Source organism: Lagenorhynchus albirostris, chromosome 2 (assembly GCF_949774975.1).
Source record: "Lagenorhynchus albirostris chromosome 2, mLagAlb1.1, whole genome shotgun sequence".
Lineage (NCBI taxonomy): Eukaryota > Metazoa > Chordata > Mammalia > Artiodactyla > Delphinidae > Lagenorhynchus > Lagenorhynchus albirostris.
In genome coordinates this window covers 77,548,790-77,568,299 of record NC_083096.1, presented here as the reverse complement: position 1 = coordinate 77,568,299, position 19,510 = coordinate 77,548,790, and the positions used below count along the sequence as shown (strand labels likewise).

Sequence of the window (19,510 nt, the reverse complement as noted above, 5' to 3'; positions counted from 1 at the left end):
AGTGGGCCCCGGCGCAACCAATGGGAAGAAGCTTCTCCAGAAGGACTAGGCTTCTTGCCCAATGAGGCTGGGAAGCCTGTGCCTAGCTGTTTCCGAGCGGCAGTACTTAAGGCCAACCCAGTACGGAGCTGGGCGGGGCGCAGTACTGAACGACGGGGGTATTGGCCAATGGCGAGTGCGAAAGCGGGCAGCCCAGACCTGGAACGCGAAGGGAGCTGAGGGAGGGGGAGGCTGAACGGGAGAGAAGCAGGAAGTAGCGGCGGTCGTGGGGAGGGCGGCGGCGGCGGCGGCGGCAGCGGCAGCGACTGGAGCAGGGAAGAGACCGCCGGGTCTCGGCCCGCACTGGGAGCGGAACAAGTAAGCGTGCCTGGGGTAAATACCCGCCTTTGGCCCCGCCCCCTGGGGGGGCGGGTAAATACCCCACCCCTCCCCCACTTGGTCAACTACCCCCTCTCCTCGCCGCCCCCCGGGATGGCTTCTACCGGGGCCCCGACGTCGCCCCCATTCCTTGGGGCACGTGGGCGAAACTCCTAGCCTGTTGAAAGCACAGCCCCTAGCAGGGTAAACGTGGAGGGGCGTCGGGGTCCCCAACTCCTGGCGCCCCCAGCCCGAGAGGCGTCCGAAGCGCGGCCCGGGGACTGGAAGCTGCGGGATGTCGCGACCTAAAATGGTGTCCGTGTCCGGGGGTGGGGGCGGGGGAACTGGGCCAGGCCGGAGCGGAGCCTGCACCCCGACTGGGCACGGGTCAGCGTCCGGGCCCGGACGGGACCCAGGCTCGTGCCCCAGGCCGCGGCGTGCCTTCCGATTCCTCCCCAGTCTCGAGAGAGCCTCGGGAGCCCTCGGGGGGAGGAGGCTGCGCAGGGAGGGAGGGGAGGAGGTCGGAGTTGGGACGGACCCCGGCTGGAGAGCTGCGAGTCTGGCAAAAACTGTCCCCTCCCCACTACTCTCTTTCCACACCTTCCCTGCTCCGGTGTAGTCTTGGGCCGGGAGGTGCTGCGCGGCAGCTCCCCGAGGGCCTGGCCTGGCCAAGGCCCGTCCTTCCCTTAGCACGCTGGTGAGAGCTAGAAAAGCGCGGCGCGCCTCAGTTTCCCCTCTGGCTTCTCCCATGTACACCCCGCCCCCTTTCCGCAACCCTGGACATGCTCCCCGCGCCGGTCCTCGGCAGATGGCAGGGGCTTAATTGCGGCCGCTGCCCAGCTTGGCGACAGCCTAATCGCCCCCGGCCGCCGGCCCCTCGCCCTCCTGTGCGCAGCAGGCCCCGGGCCAGGGAAAGGGACGCGGAGCCCCCACCCGACCCAGGCCAGTTCACCCTCTTCCTGTTCAGCCCCTTCCTTTGGCTTTTGGGGAAGAACAGAGGGAAGGAGGGGGGCTGGAGCCCAAGAGACAGGGCGCAGCAGCCCCAGAAAGGCCTGAGCCGTGGGGCGGGGAAGCCTCTTCGGCCTTGAGCTGCGCTTCTTGATCTACTGTCTGCTCCTGGCTCTCCGATGACCTCTAAGTCACTTGGACGCCAAAGGGGGAGTTGCTTGGGGGAGGCAAGTTTGCAGATGTTTTCTCATAGTCCCCACTGATCTGTGCTCCACCAGCCCACTTTTCTGAGGGCCTGAGCGGAGGGTAGCTCTGGTCTCTCGCGGTCGGGAGGGAGCCGGCCAGGGGAGGGCCCTAGCGATCCAGCTGGGCAGAGGCAAGGGGTGGAGGGCTTTGTTTAAACCCAGATCCTGTAAATTAAGTAGAGGGGGATGAGAGGAGCACTCCCCTTTCGTTCTTCCTCTAGTTGGTACCCTCTCCCTCCACCCCCATCTTGGTCCCAGCAATGCCAGCTGCCACCTGCTGGGACTATCTCCAGTTACAGTCTAAAGGCTGGAAAGAGGTGAGAGAATTGGCCCTGGGAAATGGCTTGCCTTGAGGGCAGGGAATGTGGAGGGAAAGAGACTTTTTCAGTTGCTTCTTCCTAGGTATAGAAACACTTGTGGGGAGAAATGGGTAAGGAACACACCTGGGTCCCCCACAAGCTCTAGGCTGGCCTTCTTGTTGGTTTAGTGCCACATAAGTCTTGTGGGACCTTTTTTTTTTTTTTGTACTGGGACAAATGGGGGTTGGGTGAGACTTCCTGGGCCACTGTTGCCAAGGGAAAATGAAAAGGGTGAGGAGTGTGAGTTGGGGATAAACTGGGGTGAGGAGCTCAGAGCAGAAATGACAGGGGTGAGGGGCCTGGCTTTTCCCGGTTGAGGCAGCTGTGCTGGATAAGCTCATGCCCTGGAGTTTCAGCCCTGAGAGAGCAAGATGGGGAAGGAGGGAGGGAGGGAAGGAGGAGGGGTTGGCTAGGAGGGGGCCAGGCACTCTTGGGAAGGTAGGTGAGCGAGCAGCAGGTGTTTGTGACAGGAGAGGCCTAGGCTGGGGCCCTTGTGACCAGACTGCTGTTATGGTTTTCCCGTTTCTTCTCTTTGTCTCTTTCTGTTCCTGTGTCTTATTCTTTCCATCTTGGTCTCTTGGGTAACTTCCCTGAGCCCACTTCGCCCTGTTAACCAAGCTAGATCTCCAGGTGCCAGTAATGACCCCAAGTGGCCCAGACTTGAGCTTACATGACCCCTGACTCTTGTCTCTGACCCCAGCCCTAGATTTCCAGTGCTTATTCCCTCCCAGCTTCTCTTCGGCCTGGCATATCCTTGTTGTCCTAGCTGTAATAATAAATCGTACTCTGGGTTCTGGCTCTCATGTTTGTGATTCATGTCATGCTCAGAACAACCCTATGATATATAGATTACTTGTCCGCTCTTTCAGACAGCAAAAGTAAGGCGGTAGAGTAACTTGCTTGTACAGCAGGCCATTGATAAGGCTGGAACTAGAATCAGTTCTTACATCTTGTCTTAAGTCACATGCCCCTTTGTACACATGGCCTTTCAGATCTCTGTGGACCCCCAGAAGATCCATGAAGAATATGAATGGATCCCATGCTGCCATGAATGAGCCCTTAAACTTAGAGCATCACGTACATCCTCCTCCTTAATAGTAGTATTGACTAATTGATCCTGTGCTGGGCACAGGAGGGGTTGAAGTGGTTTCAACTAAGATGCTCACTGAACTCCCTCAGGCTCTACTCCCTTGTCTCTTATCTGTATTTTTTTTTAAGATTCATTTATTTTATTTATTTTTGGCTGCGTCAGGTCTTAGTTGCGGCATGTGGGATCTTCGTTGAGGCATGTATCTTTTGTTGCAGTGTGTGGGCTTCTCTCTAGTTGTGGCACGCAGGCTCCAGGGTGCGTGGGCTCTGTAGTTGTGGTGCGCGGGTTCCAGAAAACGTGGGCTCTGCAGTTTGCGGCCTGCAGGCTCTCTAGTTGAGGCGCACAAGCTCAGTATTTGTGGCGCGCGGGCTTAGTTGCCCCCACGGCATGTGGGATGTTAGTTCCCTGACCAGGGATCAAACCCGCGTCCCCTGCGTTGGAAGGTGGATTCTTTACCACTGGACCACCAGGGAAGTTCCTTTTGTCTGTATTTCTGAGAAGTCTCTTTTCCTTTGCTTTCTCTGGATTTTGGTGTCCTCCCTGGAAAGTGCATACTACATTCCTTTCAATTTTAGGGTTTGGTAAAACAGGTGCCTCCACCAGCTCTCTAGGATTTGCACTATGGTGGAGGTGTACCCAAGTCAGAGTGTGTGTGGGTTCTGAGAGCGGATGAATTTGGAGGTCTTGAGGGAGGAGGTCCAGCGTTCCTGCTTCCAGAGGTCTCAGTTTGTCTCTCTTTTTCCTGTTTTCCTCAGGTCTGGGACCTGTTGCCATGGGGGACATGAAGACCCCTGATTTTGATGACCTCCTTGCTGCCTTTGACATCCCCGACATTGATGCAAATGAAGCCATACACTCTGGGCCAGAAGAAAATGAGGGGCCAGGGAAGCCAGAACCCATTATAGGAGGTGAATCTGGAGAAGCAACAGCAGCAGCTGCCGGGGATGGCCCTGGCTTGCCCGCCCAGGCCTCTGACCATGGCATGCCACCGCCAGACGTCTCAGCAGTCAGCGTCATTGTCAAGAACACTGTGTGTCCTGAGCAGTCGGAGTCCCTGGCTGGGAGTTCAGGAGGGGAAGGGGCCCGGGCTGGGGGAGTGACTAAGGAGGGGTCTGTGGGACCTCGTCTGATGCAAAATGGTTTTGGGGGCCCTGAGCCATCCCTTCCAGGAACCCCACACTCTCCAGCTCCTCCCAGTGGGGGTACCTGGAAAGAAAAATCCATGGAAGGCAAAGCTCCCCTGGACCTCTTTGCTCATTTTGGGCCTGAGCCAGGGGAGCACCCTGATCCCCTTCCTCCCTCTGCACCCTCCCCACCTCGGGAAGGGGCCATGACCCCACCTCCTTTCTCCTCTCCCTTTGAGCTGGCCCGGGAGAATGGCCCAGCCCTGCTGCCCCCTGGTTCTCCCCCACTGCTGGGGGCCTTGAAGCAGGAAAGCTGCAGCCCTCTTCATCCCCAGAGCCTCCCAGGCTCAGGCTCTAGCCCTGAGGCCACAGTCGTCCCTGCCAGTGTCTCCCCTTCCCGGGTTGCAGGGGTGTCCTTCTTCAAGAAGTCTCCAGGGCACCAGAGCCCTCTTGCCTCCCCTAAAGTGCCCAGCTCTCAGCCCCTAAAGGAAGAAGAGGATGAGGGACCAGTGGACAAGTCTCCCCCGGGAAGTCCCCAGAGTCCCTCTAGTGGAGCCGAGGCTGCAGATGAGGACAGCAATGACTCCCCTGCCTCCTCCAGCTCCTCTAGGCCCCTCAAGGTACGGATTAAGACCATTAAAACATCCTGCGGGAATATCACAAGGACTGTAACCCGGGTCCCCTCAGACCCTGATCCCCCTACCCCCTTGCCTGAAGGGGGCTTCCTGGCAGAGGCTAGCCTCCTCAAGCTGTCCCCCGCAACCCCGACCCCTGAGGGTCCAAAGGTGGTGAGTGTCCAGCTGGGTGATGGCACAAGGCTAAAGGGCACCGTGCTGCCCGTGGCCACCATCCAGAACGCAAGCACTGCCATGCTGATGGCAGCCAGTGTGGCCCGCAAAGCCGTGGTTCTGCCTGGAGGCACTGCCCCCAGCCCTAAGACGATGGCTAAGAATGTGCTGGGTCTGGTGCCCCAAGCGTTGCCCAAGGCTGAGGGGAGGGCAGGGCTGGGGGCCGGGGGGCAGAAGGTGAACGGTGCCTCGGTGGTGATGGTGCAGCCCTCTAAGCCGGCCACCGGGCCGGGGGCAGGGGGTGGCACGGTGATCTCACGGACCCAGTCCAGCCTGGTGGAGGCCTTCAACAAGATCCTCAACAGCAAGAACCTGCTGCCTGCCTACCGGCCAAACCTGAGTCCACCGGCTGAGGCCGGGCTGGCCCTGCCGCCCACGGGCTACCGCTGCCTCGAGTGTGGGGACGCCTTCTCGTTGGAGAAGAGCCTGGCGCGACACTATGACCGCCGGAGCATGCGCATCGAGGTCACCTGCAACCACTGTGCCCGCCGCCTAGTCTTCTTCAACAAGTGCAGCCTGCTGCTGCATGCCCGTGAGCACAAGGACAAGGGGCTCGTCATGCAGTGCTCACACCTGGTCATGAGGCCGGTGGCCCTGGACCAGATGGTGGGGCAGCCGGACATCACGCCCCTGCTGGCTGTCCCACCTGCCCTCGGACCTCCAGCCTTGCCTGCCTTGGGCAAGGGTGACGGGGCCGTCACCTCCTCCGCCGTAACTGCAGTTGCCGCTGAGGCCCCTGTGCTGCCACTCTCAGCCGAGCCACCTGCCGCCCCTGCCACCTCTGCTTACACCTGCTTCCGCTGCCTGGAGTGCAAGGAGCAGTGCCGGGACAAGGCCGGCATGGCTGCCCACTTCCAGCAGCTCGGGCCACCCGCCCCTGGCGCCACCAGCAACGTGAGTTACTTTTCCCAGCCCCTCCCTGGGACGGGGACAGCCAGATGCCATGGGGACAGGATCTAGGAAGGTGTGGGGGCTTGGTTAGCAGAAGGAATGGGGGACAGGCCACTCCTCACAGACTCACCTGGTTTCAACTCCCTCGACAGGTGTGCCCAACTTGCCCCATGATGCTCCCCAATCGCTGCAGCTTCAGCGCCCACCAGCGCATGCATAAGAACCGACCTCCCCACGTCTGCCCTGAGTGTGGAGGCAACTTTCTCCAAGCCAATTTTCAGACCCACCTCCGGGAGGCCTGTCTGCATTTCTCTCGCCGCGTAGGATACAGGTGCCTCCCATCTCTCCTCCCCATAGTCCCTCAACACTTTTCCTCCTGTACTTGGTGGTCTCGTGGCTCCTGGGACCAGCCTTTCAGATGGCCTCACAGAGGTGAGCCCCATCTCTCCTGTTGAATCACTCAGCCCCAGTGTGTTAGCAAACGCAGCCAGGGCGCTCTCTGCCTTCCCTTCGTTCCCCACGGAGAGGGAGCAGGCGGGGCCCCCTCCAGAGCATCAGCTCTGCCTCTCTGCCCCGCAGGCCTCCCTTGGGGAACTGGGTGCTGCAGCTCCCTCTGTCCTCCAGTTGCCTGGGTTCCACCGCTGATTAACTCCTTAGAGTCCACCCAGCCCCTGTGAATGAGTGTGGGGTTGGAGGTGGCCGTGGAGATGCCCGCAGCTCACCACGGTGCCTCCTACTTACTCCCCAAGGTGCCCCAGCTGTGCAGTGGTGTTTGGGGGTGTGAACTCCATCAAGTCCCACATCCAGACGTCACACTGCGAGGTTTTCCACAAGTGCCCCATCTGCCCCATGGCCTTCAAGTCTGCACCCAGCGCCCACGCCCACCTCTACACCCAGCATCCTAGCTTCCACACGCAGCAGGCCAAGTGAGACCTGGGGAGGGAGTGTGAGGAGGGGCGGGTGGAGGGGGTTGGGCCTCGATGGGGCAGGACGTCTGCATTGTCTTCTCCACCCGCCCAGGATGATCTACAAGTGCGCCATGTGTGACACAGTCTTCACTCACAAACCCCTCCTCTCCTCGCACTTCGACCAGCACTTGCTGCCCCAGCGTGTCAGCGTCTTTAAGTGCCCATCTTGTCCTCTGCTTTTTGCCCAAAAAAGGACCATGCTGGAACATCTCAAGGTACAGGGGTCGAGGGATGGAGGCGGGGTTGCCCAGCTGTGTTGACCGGGGACCCCTCCGGAAGTGGGAGCAGGGGAGGAGCCAGGACTCTGGCAAAGCCAGATCCTCCCCCACACCAGCCATCCCCCCTTGTCTCCTTCTCACAGAACACACATCAGTCTGGGCGCTCGGGGGAGGAGACTCCTGGGAAAGGGGCCGGGGGTGCCCTTCTGACCCCCAAGACTGAGCCTGAGGAGCTGGCTGTGTCTCGGGGAGGAGCAGCTGCCCCTACTGAGGAGTCTTCTTCATCCTCAGAAGAGGAAGAACTGCCCAGCTCCCCTGAGCCTCCTCGCCCAACCAAACGGCCCCGGCGAGAACTGGGGAGCAAAGGCGTCAAGGGCGGGGGTGGGGGCCCTGGAGGCTGGACCTGTGGCCTTTGTCACTCCTGGTTCCCTGAGCGTGACGAGTATGTGGGTCACATGAAGAAGGAGCATGGCAAGGTGAGTGGGGTGCCCCTGGGGAGCAAGATGGGCTGGAGGGGCAGCATTGGGATTGACCTGTGTGGCAGTGGAGATCGGGTGCTGCATGGAGCCTGGCTGAGACCCCCAACCCCTGCTCTCCTAGTCAGTGAAGAAGTTTCCCTGCCGCCTGTGTGAGCGCTCCTTCTGCTCCGCCCCCAGCCTGAGGCGCCACGTCAGGGTCAATCACGAGGGTATCAAGCGAGTTTACCCATGCAGGTAACCCTTACCCCCTGGCCCCTTCCTCTTTTCTGTCCGGCAGGGTGCCCCCAACCCTGGTTCCCCAAAGTACCTTCCCACCTGCCTCTTAGGTCTGAGTGGACTGACGGTTGAGGCCTCCCTCTGCTCAAGCCACAAGCCTTGGTCTTTGGGCTGTGGCGCTGGAGCCCACCCCGCCCGCTCTCCCCTTTAGGTATTGCACAGAGGGAAAACGCACCTTCAGCAGCCGCCTGATCCTGGAGAAACACGTCCAGGTCCGGCACGGCTTGCCGCTCGGGGCCCAGTCCCCTGGCCGGGGGAACGCCCTGGCTCGGGGCCCTGGTGCCAGAGCCCAGGTAGGCAGAGGCCCACCCTGCTGCATGAGGGCTGTGGGAGCAGGAGCCTGCGCGGTTATAGCCGAGGCCTCAGGAAGCTGGGCAGGGGTGCCAGGGACGGTGGGGGGTGACGGGAGGCCCGGTTTCTTCACTCTCTTCTCCAGGGGCCGGGACGGAAACGCCGCCAGTCCTCTGACTCTTGCAGTGAGGAGCCTGACAGCACGACACCTCCAGCCAAGTCCCCCAGGGGTGGCCCCGGGGCGGGAGGCCACGGCCCCCTGCGCTACCGGAGCAGCAGCTCAGCGGAGCAGAGCCTCATGGCGGGGTTGAGGGTGGATGGCGGTGCCCAGCAGTGCCTCGACTGCGGCTTGTGTTTCGCCTCCCCTGGCTCCCTGAGCCGGCACCGTTTCATCAGCCACAAGAAGAAACGGGGTGTGGGGAGTGCCAGTGCCCTGGGCCTGGGGGATGGGGAGGAAGAAACTGCCCCTCCTTCCAGGTCTGACCCAGAGGGGGGAGATTCACCCTTGCCAGCTTCTGGAGGCCCACTGACATGTAAGGTCTGTGGCAAGAGCTGCGACAGCCCTCTCAACCTCAAGACCCATTTCCGCACACACGGCATGGCGTTCATCAGGGCTCGGCAAGGGGGCAGTGGGGACAACTAGGGCCCAGGCCTGGACTCACTAGCCCCTCCCTCTTCCTTGGGAGCCTGGGTCACTGCTGCTGCCTGGTCCCTGGGCTGGGGAGTTCCATTAGAATTCATGTTTTGTTCAACTCCTGTCCCGCTAACCCCCAAGGACAAGCTTTTGAGAATGGTAGTTGAGGTTCCTGCCTTGGGTTTGGCCCTTGGGTCCTAGTAGAGTGGGTCCTCCATTCCTTCTTTCTGAGCCCAACACTAATTATTTTCTTGCTGCAGCCCCCCCCCCCATGTGGGACGGGGGGGTGGGAGGACGGGAAGGCCCAATGCTGGGGTGGTCAGGGGCACTCTCCTCAACCCCTGTGGGCACAGATGGCAGCCCTGGCCTTGCCCTAGTGCCCCCCCTGAGACTCCCTGGCACTCAAGCCCTCCACCCCTGCAGTGCCTTTCACTTATCTTTTTTTTTTTTTCCCCAGAAATCCGGGGCGGGGTGGGGGGAGGTTGGTGGAGACGAGTCCTGTCTGGTGGGGGGAGTCCCAGGGAGAGGAGGGGACAGGCTCTCAGGAATCCTTTATTCTTGTAGTAATAATAATACTAACAGTGGGGGAAAGGGGAAGGAGAAAACCAGACCATTAAAACTGCTCGTGGTTTAATCCCCATTCAAGCTCCTCTTTTTATGTGACTTACTTAGACAATGTGGACGTGTCTGGGAGGGGGTGAGTGACAAAGCTGGGAAGGCCCTTCTTCAGGGAAGTGGTGGTATTGACTGAGACAGGCAGGGAAAAAGCAATCTTCCTCCACTTCGTTCTGTGTGGTGCCTTTTGTATCCTGGACAGAGGCATCTGTTCACTCCCTACCCCTGAAAAAAAATACAACTCAGAAATGACACAGATGGCTAACTAAGGACTTTATTTCAAACAAAAATTAAAAATAAAAAATTGAGAGCTATTTCCCTGGGTGTGGGGAAAGGATAAGGGCAAGGAATTCCCCACAGCTAGGCCAATACCCTCAGACTGGAGGGGCTGTGATTCTTCCCTTCCTCACTCCTGGGATGGGGAACCTCAGCAAGTGCAGGACCCTATGCCAAAGCCCACCTACCAAGGGGAACTCGGGCTAGGGGTCAGTCCCTGGGAGGTGACAGAGTTGGGCAGCAGCATGGCCAAAGGCCAACCACAGGATCAAGTCCTTAGTACCAAGAACCTACTCTTTTCTCCTTCCTGGGACCCAGGACACATTAAGAGGATGGCCTGCGGAAAGAACCTCTCGAACCCTAGTGAGGAGAAGAAAGGCCCCAGTGTCCCTCACATTTATCACTTCTGTTCTCTGGAGAGCAGTGAGCCCTGGAGTCTGTCAGGTGGTAATACTGACACAACTGGTGGGGGGTGGCAGGGAAGCCCCAGCAAGTCTGGACCCCACGGCTGGTTCTCCCAACCCCCCGGCAAGCTCTACAGTTACCACATGATCCTCTGTATTTCTTGCCTTCCATTTCCCTTGGTGGATGGCTGGGTGGGTGGGGCTTCCTGGTTTAGGGTTTCTCTGACAAGGGCCTTCCCAGGGAGGGTCCCCTGAATCCCCCGCTGCTCCGGGGCCTGAGAAGGAGGATGTCACATGATGCCGTTGGTGAGGTACTGGAAGCCATCGTAGAGTTTGGTGGTGATAGACCGCATGCTGCCGTCCACCATCTGCTCCACGAGCAGCTGGAGCTGCTCCTCAGTCATGCTCATGTGGAACCTCTCCTTGAGGTTGCGAATGGTACTGGAGCCATGGAAGCAAGGAAGCTGAGAACCTGGGGGCAGCAGCAAGGGAAGAGGATCACGGATGGAAACGAGGGAGCGGCAGTGCTAACAGCCGCCACAGCCAGTGCAGAGCCGGGCTATCTAAGGTGCACCTTCCCTCCCACCTCAGAGAGATCCCTGACAGTGTGGATGCAGTTCTGCTTGGGCAGAGAAGGGAGAATTGGCAGGCGGCCCTTCTTTATCCCAAAATCCTAAGCCCCTCTAGGTGAGGGCACGAGGGTAGAGGGTCAACACATCTCCCCCAGTAAGGGCGGAGGGAGCAGACTTAGGACCCAGAGGGAAGGCTGGGAAGCGTCTAGGGAATGGGCCCTGAACTGGGCACTTATCTGCTTGCAGGCCTCTGCCTATGCTACGTCTGACACTCACAGATGACCTGGGCCACCGTCATCACGGGGTCAGACGGGGATGCTCCTGAGCAACAGCGACAGCCTGTGGGGTGGGGGCAGGGATGGGGAGGAGGATACTGGCAGCTCAGACCGGGTGGACACCACAGCCTTGAGGGAATGGGGACGAGGGCCCAGGGATCCTGGACAAAAGACTAGATGGCAAGGCCGTGAGGAAACAGCAGTGAAAGTAGATAAAGATGAGAGAGGAACCCGTCTCGGCTCAGAGCAGAAGGGCTGAGTGTCGGGACAGGGAAGAGGTCTGAGGAGAGGGCAATCAGAGGTCAAAGGCCAATGACTGCAAACACCTGAGTTGGTGAAGAGCCGAGTGATGAAAGTTAAGCAAGGGGTGGGGAGATGAGAAGGGACCAGGAGGCTGGAGATGGGACTGTTCTTTCCCTGAATGCACCTAGGAGGTAGTTTCTGCTGCCTCGCCCTCCCACCCCCAGGACTAGGTCTGTCAGGAATCAGGAGGAATGTGCCGGAAGGTGAAACAGGGCACCGGATCAGAGCCGGAAACGCTCTGGGAGGCCCCGCCCCCAGTCTTGAGGTGTAATCAACTTTCTGGAGGTTCCATGCCCCAGGGCCCCAACGTAAGTGGGACTCGCAGGGCACTATGGGTACCGCCCTATCGCCAAACACCTGGCTTCTCCCTAGCCCCACCTTGCTGCATGATCTCCACGATCTGCACCACCTTATCCATGTGTTTCCGAGCAGCAATCAGCCCCTGCAGCATCAGCATCTTGTAGTAGTTGAACATGTCGCCATCCAGGCCGCCCATCACCTGGGAGGAGAGGAGAGAGCTGTGTGCGCAAAGGGGCTCAGTGTCAGAACTTCCTCCCTTGGGCAAACGTGCCAAACTCCGTTACTTCCCCAACTCTTATCAAGCAGGAAGCCTCCCAGGACATCCAACCTCACCCTGACTTATTGCCATTTCTGTTCTGTTTGTCCCCATTTGTGGGGAGCCCATCAGCTCCCCATCCCACGACAGAAAGAACACAGTGAGACACCTCTCCTTCCTGACTCACGTCTACAAACTCTGTGGTCAGCTTAAAGGCTGATGTCTCAAAGCCCAGGTTTCGGGGTGAGCTGGACAGGATGAAGCCAAAGTCGATGTGGATGATGTGGCCTTCTGCGTCCAACAGGATATTCCCATTGTGTCTGAGGAGGGGGCAGAGGAGAGGAAGAGGCAGTAGTAAGTCCCACTGAGGTGGGAGCTTCAAGCTGCAACACACTGGCCACATGACACCAGGCAAGGGCCCTGCCGTGTTTCCTGCTGCCTATAACTCTGGGTCCAACCCTCTAAAAGCCAAAGCTAGCAGTGAGAAGAAAGGAAATCAGAAAAGTAAACTGCTAACAAAGGCTGTGGGGTCTCATTCGCTATCATTAACAGCTTAATCAAATAGGTTAAGATTATCCAAATTTCCCAGTAATTGTGATTCTAAGCACCCAAGCCAATCCCAATCTAGCAGAGAACTGGGAAGCTAGGAAAGAAGGCCTGTACCCTCCAACCAGCCTTTACAGAGGCCAAGCACTTGGCTTAGGGGGAGGCCTCCAGTCACAACCTAGTTACCTGTGTTCTGTTTGTAATTCCTATCGGCCCATTGCAGATCAGAAGCCCCACCCCACCGGAAGGGAGCAGAGATCCCAGGCTGAGTGAAGTTTAAATGTGAAATAGTCTGGGGCTTCAGTTTTAACTATCTGGTAAAACCACTTATGTAAAAAAATTCTCAGGAGGCAATTCCTACAGGCTAGCTGCTGGAAGAACAGTTAAAGGCAGATAAATCCTAGGTCTCTGTGATTCCCACATGAATGGCCAGTCGAAAGAGGAACAATTAACATGCAAAGCATGTGAGGCCTGGCCCATAACGGACCTCCTCAGTGTCAACAGAGGCTTTGTTAGGCTAAGAGCTCACGGTCTGAAGCCACCTTCTCTGGGGTTGGTCTGACTGGCCAAAAGACGGGACAGAGGGAGAACCCAGTCCCACCTGAGTCCTTCCCCCTCTGGGAAAGCATGAGAAATTTAGCAACACACACAATCTTGAAAGCCAGAAAGTTCTAGATGTCCTAGTCCAGATTCTTATTTTACAGGTGAGAGGTGAGAAAACAGAGGCCCTGAGAGGAAAACTGACTTACTTGTCCAAGGTCCCAGGCCAGTGAGAGGCAGTTTCTCTCTCTCCTTAAGTGGAGTTAGCTCCAGCCGCAAAGCTACGGGGGACTCATTCTGAAGCAGTTAAGGAGACCTGCAACTGCTTCCAGCTTGGGGCCCCCTTCACTGCTGCCACTTCTCTCCAGTGGATGAGTCCATTCATTACTTGACTACATCTACTCTTTTTTGAGTTATGAAAGGTTTACCAGCTGCCTGTCCCCCTCTCCCCCTTTTAAAGGGGACTCCCATCTTCCAAATATATTAGTCTCCTGAGGAAAAGCCCAGAGGCCTGACTAGCACCTGCTTCTCTGCCTCCACTTACTCAACCCAAGGGTTCAGGCTCCAGGCTTTCTGGGCCCTGGGTTCCAAATGCTGACTCTTTAGGGACAGTCTAAAGCTTGCAACCAGATTCCTTATAAATAATGACGTTTCCCTCAGTCCTCAAATGCAAAGCCTCTGCTGGCTTTATCTGTAAGGCTGGCAGGGTGGAAGGAGCACAGGTTCTGAAAGTTCCCTGACCCTTATTTCCCCCCTGAGGAAACACCTGTCTGACAGCATTTTCATCTGGTTTCAACATAAGAATGTCAGGCCAAACAGGCCTGTGAAAAGATGCTCAACACTGCTAATTATTAGAGAAATGCAAATCAAAACCAAAATGAGGTAACACCTCATACCAGTCAGAATGGCCATCATCAAAAAGTCTACAAATAATAAATGCTGGAGAGGGTGTGGAGAAAAGGGAATGTAAACTGGTGGAGCCACTATGGAAAACAGTATGGAGGCTCCTTAAAAAACTAAAATTAGGACTTCCCTGGTGGCACAGTGGTTAAGAATCTGCCTGCCAAAGCAGGGGACACGGGTTCAATCCCTGGTCCAGGAAGATCCCACAGGCCGCAGAGCAACTAAGCCTGTGCGCCACAACTACTGACCCTGCACGCCACAACTACTGAGCCTGTGTGCCACAACTACTGAAGTCCGCACACCCTAGAGGCCGTGTTCCACAACAAAGAGAAGCCACCACAATGAGAAGCACGTGCACTGCAGCGAAGAGCAGCCCCCACTCACCACAACTAGAGAAAGCCCGTGTGCAGCAAAGAAGACCCAACACAGCCAAAAATAAGTAAATAATAAAATAAAATAAAACTATAAAAAAAAACCCCTAAAATTAGAGTTATCATATGATCCAGCAATCCCCCTCCTGGGCTGTATCTGGAAAAGAAAAACTCTAATTAGAAAAGATACATGCACTGGACTTCCCTGGTTGTGCAGTGGTTAAGAATCTGGCTGCCAATGCACGGGACACGGGTTCAAGCCCTAGTCCGGGAAGATCCCACATGCCGCGGAGCAACTAAGCCCGTGTGCCACAACTACTGAGCCTGAGCTCTAGAGGTGGTGAGCCACAACTACTTAAACTCACAACAAGAGAAGCCACCGCAGTGAGAAGCCCATGCACCGCAACGAAGAGTAGCCCTCGCTTGCAGCAACTAGAGAAAGCCCATGCTCAGCAACGAAGGCCCAACGCAGCCAAAAATAAATAAATAAATAAAAAGAAAAGATACATGCACCTCAATGTTCACTGCAGCATTATTTACGATGTGGTGTGTATGTGTACACACACACACACACACACACACACACACACACTGGAATATTACTCAGCCACAAAAAAGAATGAAATAATGCCATCTGCCGCAACAGGGACGGACCTAGAGATCATCATACTAAATGAAGTCAGTCAGAAAGACAAATATTATGTGGTATCACTTCTATGTGGAATCTAAAAAACTAATACAAATGAACTTATTCACAAAACAGAAACAGGCTCACAGACACAGAAAACAAATTTATGATAACCAAAAGGGAAGGGGGCAATAAATTAGAGGTATGGGATTAACAGATACACACTACCATACATAAAATACACAGGGGCTTCCCTGGTGGTGCAGTGGTTAAGAATCCGCCTGCCGGGCTTCCTGGTGGTGCAGTGGTTGAGAGTCCGCCTGCCGATGCAGGGGACACAGGTTCGTGCCCTGGTCTGGGAAGATCCCACATGCCGTGGAGCGGCTGGGCCCGTGAGCCATGGCCACTGAGCCTGCGCGTCCGGAGCCTGTGCTCCGCAACGGGAGAGGCCACAACAGTGAGAGGCCCGCGTACCGCAAAAAAAAAAAAAAAAAAAATCCACCTGCCAATGCAGGGGATACGTGTTCGAGCCCTGGTCCGGGAAGATCCCACATGCCGTGGAAGCAACTAAGCCCGTGCGCCACAACTACTGAGCCTGTGCTCTAGAGCCTGCCTGCCACAACTACTGAGCCCCCGTGCCACAACTACTGAAGCCCACGCACCTAGAGCCCATGCTCTGCAACAAGAGAAGCCACTGCATTGAGAAGCCCACACACTGCAGTGAAGAGTAGCCCCTGCTCGCTGCAACTAAAAGAAAGCCCGCACGCAGCAATGAGGACCCAATGCAGCTAAATAATAAAATAAATTAATTAAAAAATAATAATAATAAAATAAACAACAAGGATTTTCTGTATAGCACAGGGAAGTGTAGTCAATATCTTGTATAAACCTATAATGGAAAAGAATCTGAAAAAGAATATGTGTGTGTGTGTGTGTGTGTGTGTGTGTGTGTGTGTGTATATACCTGAATCACTTTGCTATACAGCTGAAACTAACATAATATTGCAAATCAACTATACTTCAATTAAAAAAAAAAGAATGTTAGGCCATCACAGGCACTTAATAGATGCTAGATTTCTGATAAGCGTTTCTGTTTAGCTGATCTTAAGGTGCTGCCGTGTCACTGGAAGCACAGGCCACTGAATTAGTTCTTTCCCAGGACAGCTGCCCTATGCCCTCGGAGAGGCACAACTCACAGGAGCATTCTAGGTATTGACCCTGAGTCACTGTCTGGAGACTGTCTTAAAAGGCAGAGCCTCAAGGGTGTAATTATCTTTATACGGTATGTTGTTCATCTACATGCGAAGTTGAGCTTCATAAAGGTCACATGATATCGAGAGAAACGACAGCTCTGGGCAAAACAACAGATATGTAAGAGCTTTGGAAATCATATGTTGGAACAAGGAGGAGCATTTAGGGCTGGGAGTTTCAACTCTGTGTCCACCATGTGTCTCACATCCATCTGCTCCTTTCTGCCATCAGTCACCACCACTGCCCTCAGGCCAGGCCTCACTACCTCTAGCTTCACTGCAAAGGCCCACTTACATCCAACCTCATCCACAGTGCCAAAGGGCACATTCACTCAACACAGACTGGATCATGGCATTCCCTCTGCCTGCAGAATAAAACTCCTCAGCCTCATAATGAAGGCCCCACTAATCTGGCCTCAACTTATCTGACGTCACTGCTACTACTGTGCCATGCAGTGTGGCCCAAGCTTTAATCACCTCGAGCGGTCTCCTCTGCCTGGGACATCCTTCCCCCACAGCTTTCTCTGTCCTCATTCTCATTCGTCCTTCAAAACCCTGCTTGCTCAAACCCTTGCTCCTCCCATAAATCCTTCACTTCTTTGGCCCTTACCCTGGTACTTGTCAGTCTGCCTCCTAGCCTTAATGGCACATGAACGTGTCTGTCTCTGCTTAAAATATGTTGTTTGTTTCATCTTTACATTTTGGCAATGGAAGGTCATGACGAATAAATGAAGGGACAGAGGGAACCCTGAAGAAAAGGTTAGGACAAGGGACAGGAATTCACCTACCTGTCCTTGACTTGCAGCAGGTAGCAGACCAAGCAGTAGCCAGCACAACTCTGCACAAAATTGCGCTGGGCACTGAGGAATGCCTCAGTAGTGTAACTGCCATGCTCCTGCAGGAAGTAATCGAGCAAGGAGAGCTGTGACTGTTTCTTCACCTGGTGGATAGACACAGCATTGACCACTGGTTCAATCATGCCACTGTCGGCCGAAATCACAAGAATCTTGTATGGCTTGATCCACAGGGGGACTCGCTCCTGTTCCCAAATGGACTGTGAGGAAACACAGAGGCATTGTGACTCTCTCTAAATGGGGGTAGGAGACTAAAATCCCCTCTGTCCCCAACCTTGGACAGTTCCCATCTTTAGTGGCCTTGAATTCTAGGCCACCAAGTGAGTAAAACCCCCTGATCCCACTGAGAACCAGGAAGTTTTTGTGTGTGTGTGTGTGTGTGTGTGTTACGCGGGCCTCTCACTGTTGTGGCCTCTCCCGTTGTGGAGCACAGGCTCCGGACGCGCAGGCTCAGCGGCCATGGCTCATGGGCCCAGCCGCTCCGCGGCATGTGGGATCTTCTCAGACCGGGGCACGAACCCGTGTCCCCTGCATCGGCAGGCGGACTCTCAACCACTGCGCCACCAGGGAAGCCCAGAACCAGGAAGTTTTGAAAGGAAGTCCAGGGTGTGACAAGACACAGGGTGGCATGTAGGAAAAGGTATCTCACAGAGAGATATCCAAAAAAGGGAGGGAGAATAGGAAACCTCGCTGTCACCTCCCAAGCTGGGTGAGTGGGATCTATTAACCCAAGTTGAAAGAACAGGGATAAAGACCAAAAAGGATTTAGGGTCAGAGAAAGTTTCTCCAGAAAATGAAAATATTTATATAAAGAACTGATTAAACAGGTGAAGTTGCTTGTAGGCAACTAACCTGGGGGTCAGGGATTGACATCTCAGCCCACTGCAACCCACTTGCTGCAAATCAGTTGGGAGTTCCCATCAGTGATTAGAACAGGTGCCAGTCACAAAAGGGCCACAAGAGGTCGCTGTGGAGCTGCTCCTGGGGCTGTACTTCCTGGTAGGAGCACCAGCTTAGTTTAACGTAAATCTAACTCAGACCAGGGCAGGAAGATGGTCTCCAGTGGAGCTCCCTGCAGAAGGACCTGCGTGATCACCTCAGGTGGGCTGCACGTGGGCTGAGTTTCCCTTCTTTCTCCCTCCCTTCTCTTACCTGCAGTTGCTTCAACACCTGGAAGGCCAGCAGCTCCTGCCGAAGGTCATCCCCACACTTGACAATGACTGACAGGAGCCGCCAATTGGGGAGATGGCCATAGGGGGAGCCCTCTCTAATGCGCCTGTGAAGAAAAGCAAAAAGGTGTCAAAGGGTGATGCCAGGTTGAGGACAGAGACACGGCTTCTATCAAAAATCCAAATCAGGGCTTCCCTGGTGGCGCAGTGGTTGAGAGTCCGCCTGCCGATGCAGGGCACATGGGTTCGTGCCCCGGCCTGGGAAGATCCCACATGCCGCGGAGCGGCTGGCTCCGTGAGCCATGGCCGCTGGGCCTGCACGTCCGGAGCCTGTGCTCCGCAACGGGAGAGGCCACAGCAGTGAGAGGCCCGCATATCGCAAAAAAAAAAAAAAAAAAAAAAATCCAAATCAAACTCCTCACAAGGTAAGGACTCAGACTGCCGCCTGGGGGCCTGATGGATTTTGCCAGCGGGTGTTGGGCTGACAGACAGTATGGATGGTGGACCCCACCCAACTCACCGCACTTTCTCCTGCCAGGGCTCTTTGAGAGCAACTGCAGAAGGGTCTTCTGGGTCTCGTTTGAAGGCTGTGGGGGTGTGAGCCAGCTGCTCCGAAAGGCGCCGTCTAGCAGGAAGAAACTATATCATTTGCTTGGAGGAGATACCCCAGATCCTCATGTCCCTGTCTATGCCAGCATTTCCTGCACTGTTTCCTTGATTCTGGGCACACAGAGATAGAAACCTGGGCTGAGAGAGACTCATGGAAGGAAACACACCACTGATATCTTTTTGCTAACCTGGTGGTTTGTAATCATGTTCAATGCAGATTACCAGGCCCTGCCCATTCTCCTACCAACATTCTGCATTCAGAACAGGTGTGGCTCCCGCATCTGCATTTCCAACAAGATCTCCTCCCTCTCCCTGGATTCTGACACGTGTGTCCTCAGACCCACTCTGGGAAACGCTGTTGTAATTCCTTCCTCTGGTGCTTTCATTCCTTTGGAGTCCTTTTAAAATGTAACTTCTTTCTGTAGTAGCTCAGTAATTTCTCAACCCACACCTTCAATGCCTCAAGTTTGGTGGTCTCAGGACATGGACAGAGTAAGGAGAGAGAAGAGGGAAAGATACAGGCTGACAGAGAGGAAGGGGACAAAGAGGAAGGCAGTGCCTAAGAGAGGGATGAAAAATGACGGGCAACATGGTCTGGCCATACCGGATGTCGCCTGCTGCAATGAACACAGGCTCCTTGCTCTCCTGGCTGGTGATGCTGTCCACGGAGAACTGGGAGATGTTGTCACAGCTGTTGGTGTGCACTTCAGGGAGCTGGGGAGAGCAGGGGACTGCAGGTCAGAAGCGCTGAGCACAGGGGTTGCCTCTTTCACCTCCTCCTCAGATCACCCTGCGTGCTGCCATCTCCAAGACACGATCAGCCCTCCCTTCCAAACCCTGCTCCAAAAAGCCTCCCCTGGTTATGCACCATCCTGACCACTTGGACCCCAAACTGCCTAGGCCCCCCCCCC

The 19,510-nt window shown here is 55.7% G+C and overlaps 2 protein-coding genes across 13 annotated transcripts in view; one reads left to right on the top strand and one right to left on the bottom strand.

The window, feature by feature from the left end:
* The first annotated feature begins 224 nt into the window (after positions 1 to 224).
* ZNF687 (zinc finger protein 687) lies at positions 225 to 9,086 on the top strand. Of its 3 annotated transcripts, none has more exons than XM_060138774.1 (9): positions 225 to 357; positions 3,755 to 5,865; positions 6,015 to 6,193; positions 6,612 to 6,788; positions 6,883 to 7,045; positions 7,192 to 7,524; positions 7,649 to 7,761; positions 7,955 to 8,096; positions 8,240 to 9,086. In XM_060138774.1, the coding sequence occupies exons 2-9, from the start codon at positions 3,772 to 3,774 to the stop codon at positions 8,735 to 8,737; spliced, it is 3,699 nt and encodes a 1,232-aa protein (XP_059994757.1). In that variant the 5' UTR covers positions 225 to 357; positions 3,755 to 3,771; the 3' UTR covers positions 8,738 to 9,086. The 3 variants fall into 3 exon arrangements, with proteins under 3 accessions (XP_059994757.1, XP_059994747.1, XP_059994766.1); XM_060138764.1 differs by having other exon boundaries at positions 238 to 372; XM_060138783.1 differs by lacking the exon at positions 225 to 357 and adding an exon at positions 1,773 to 1,867.
* Positions 9,087 to 9,601: 515 nt separating this feature from the next.
* Positions 9,602 to 19,510, bottom strand: part of PI4KB (phosphatidylinositol 4-kinase beta) — a 29,056-nt gene continuing 19,147 nt past the window's right edge. For 8 of the 10 annotated variants that reach the window (XM_060138836.1, XM_060138803.1, XM_060138828.1 and 5 more), the window contains 7 exons: positions 19,204 to 19,313; positions 18,511 to 18,615; positions 17,974 to 18,097; positions 16,756 to 17,021; positions 11,917 to 12,049; positions 11,552 to 11,672; positions 9,602 to 10,495 (listed from right to left, as the gene is read on the bottom strand). In XM_060138836.1, coding sequence (XP_059994819.1) covers positions 10,314 to 10,495; positions 11,552 to 11,672; positions 11,917 to 12,049; positions 16,756 to 17,021; positions 17,974 to 18,097; positions 18,511 to 18,615; positions 19,204 to 19,313 — 1,041 coding nt within the window. In that variant the 3' untranslated portion in view covers positions 9,602 to 10,313. Of the gene's footprint in view, positions 10,496 to 11,551; positions 11,692 to 11,916; positions 12,050 to 16,755; positions 17,022 to 17,973; positions 18,098 to 18,510; positions 18,616 to 19,203; positions 19,314 to 19,510 lie in introns of all 10 variants that reach the window. The other 2 variants (XM_060138844.1, XM_060138854.1) reach the window with 2 other exon arrangements.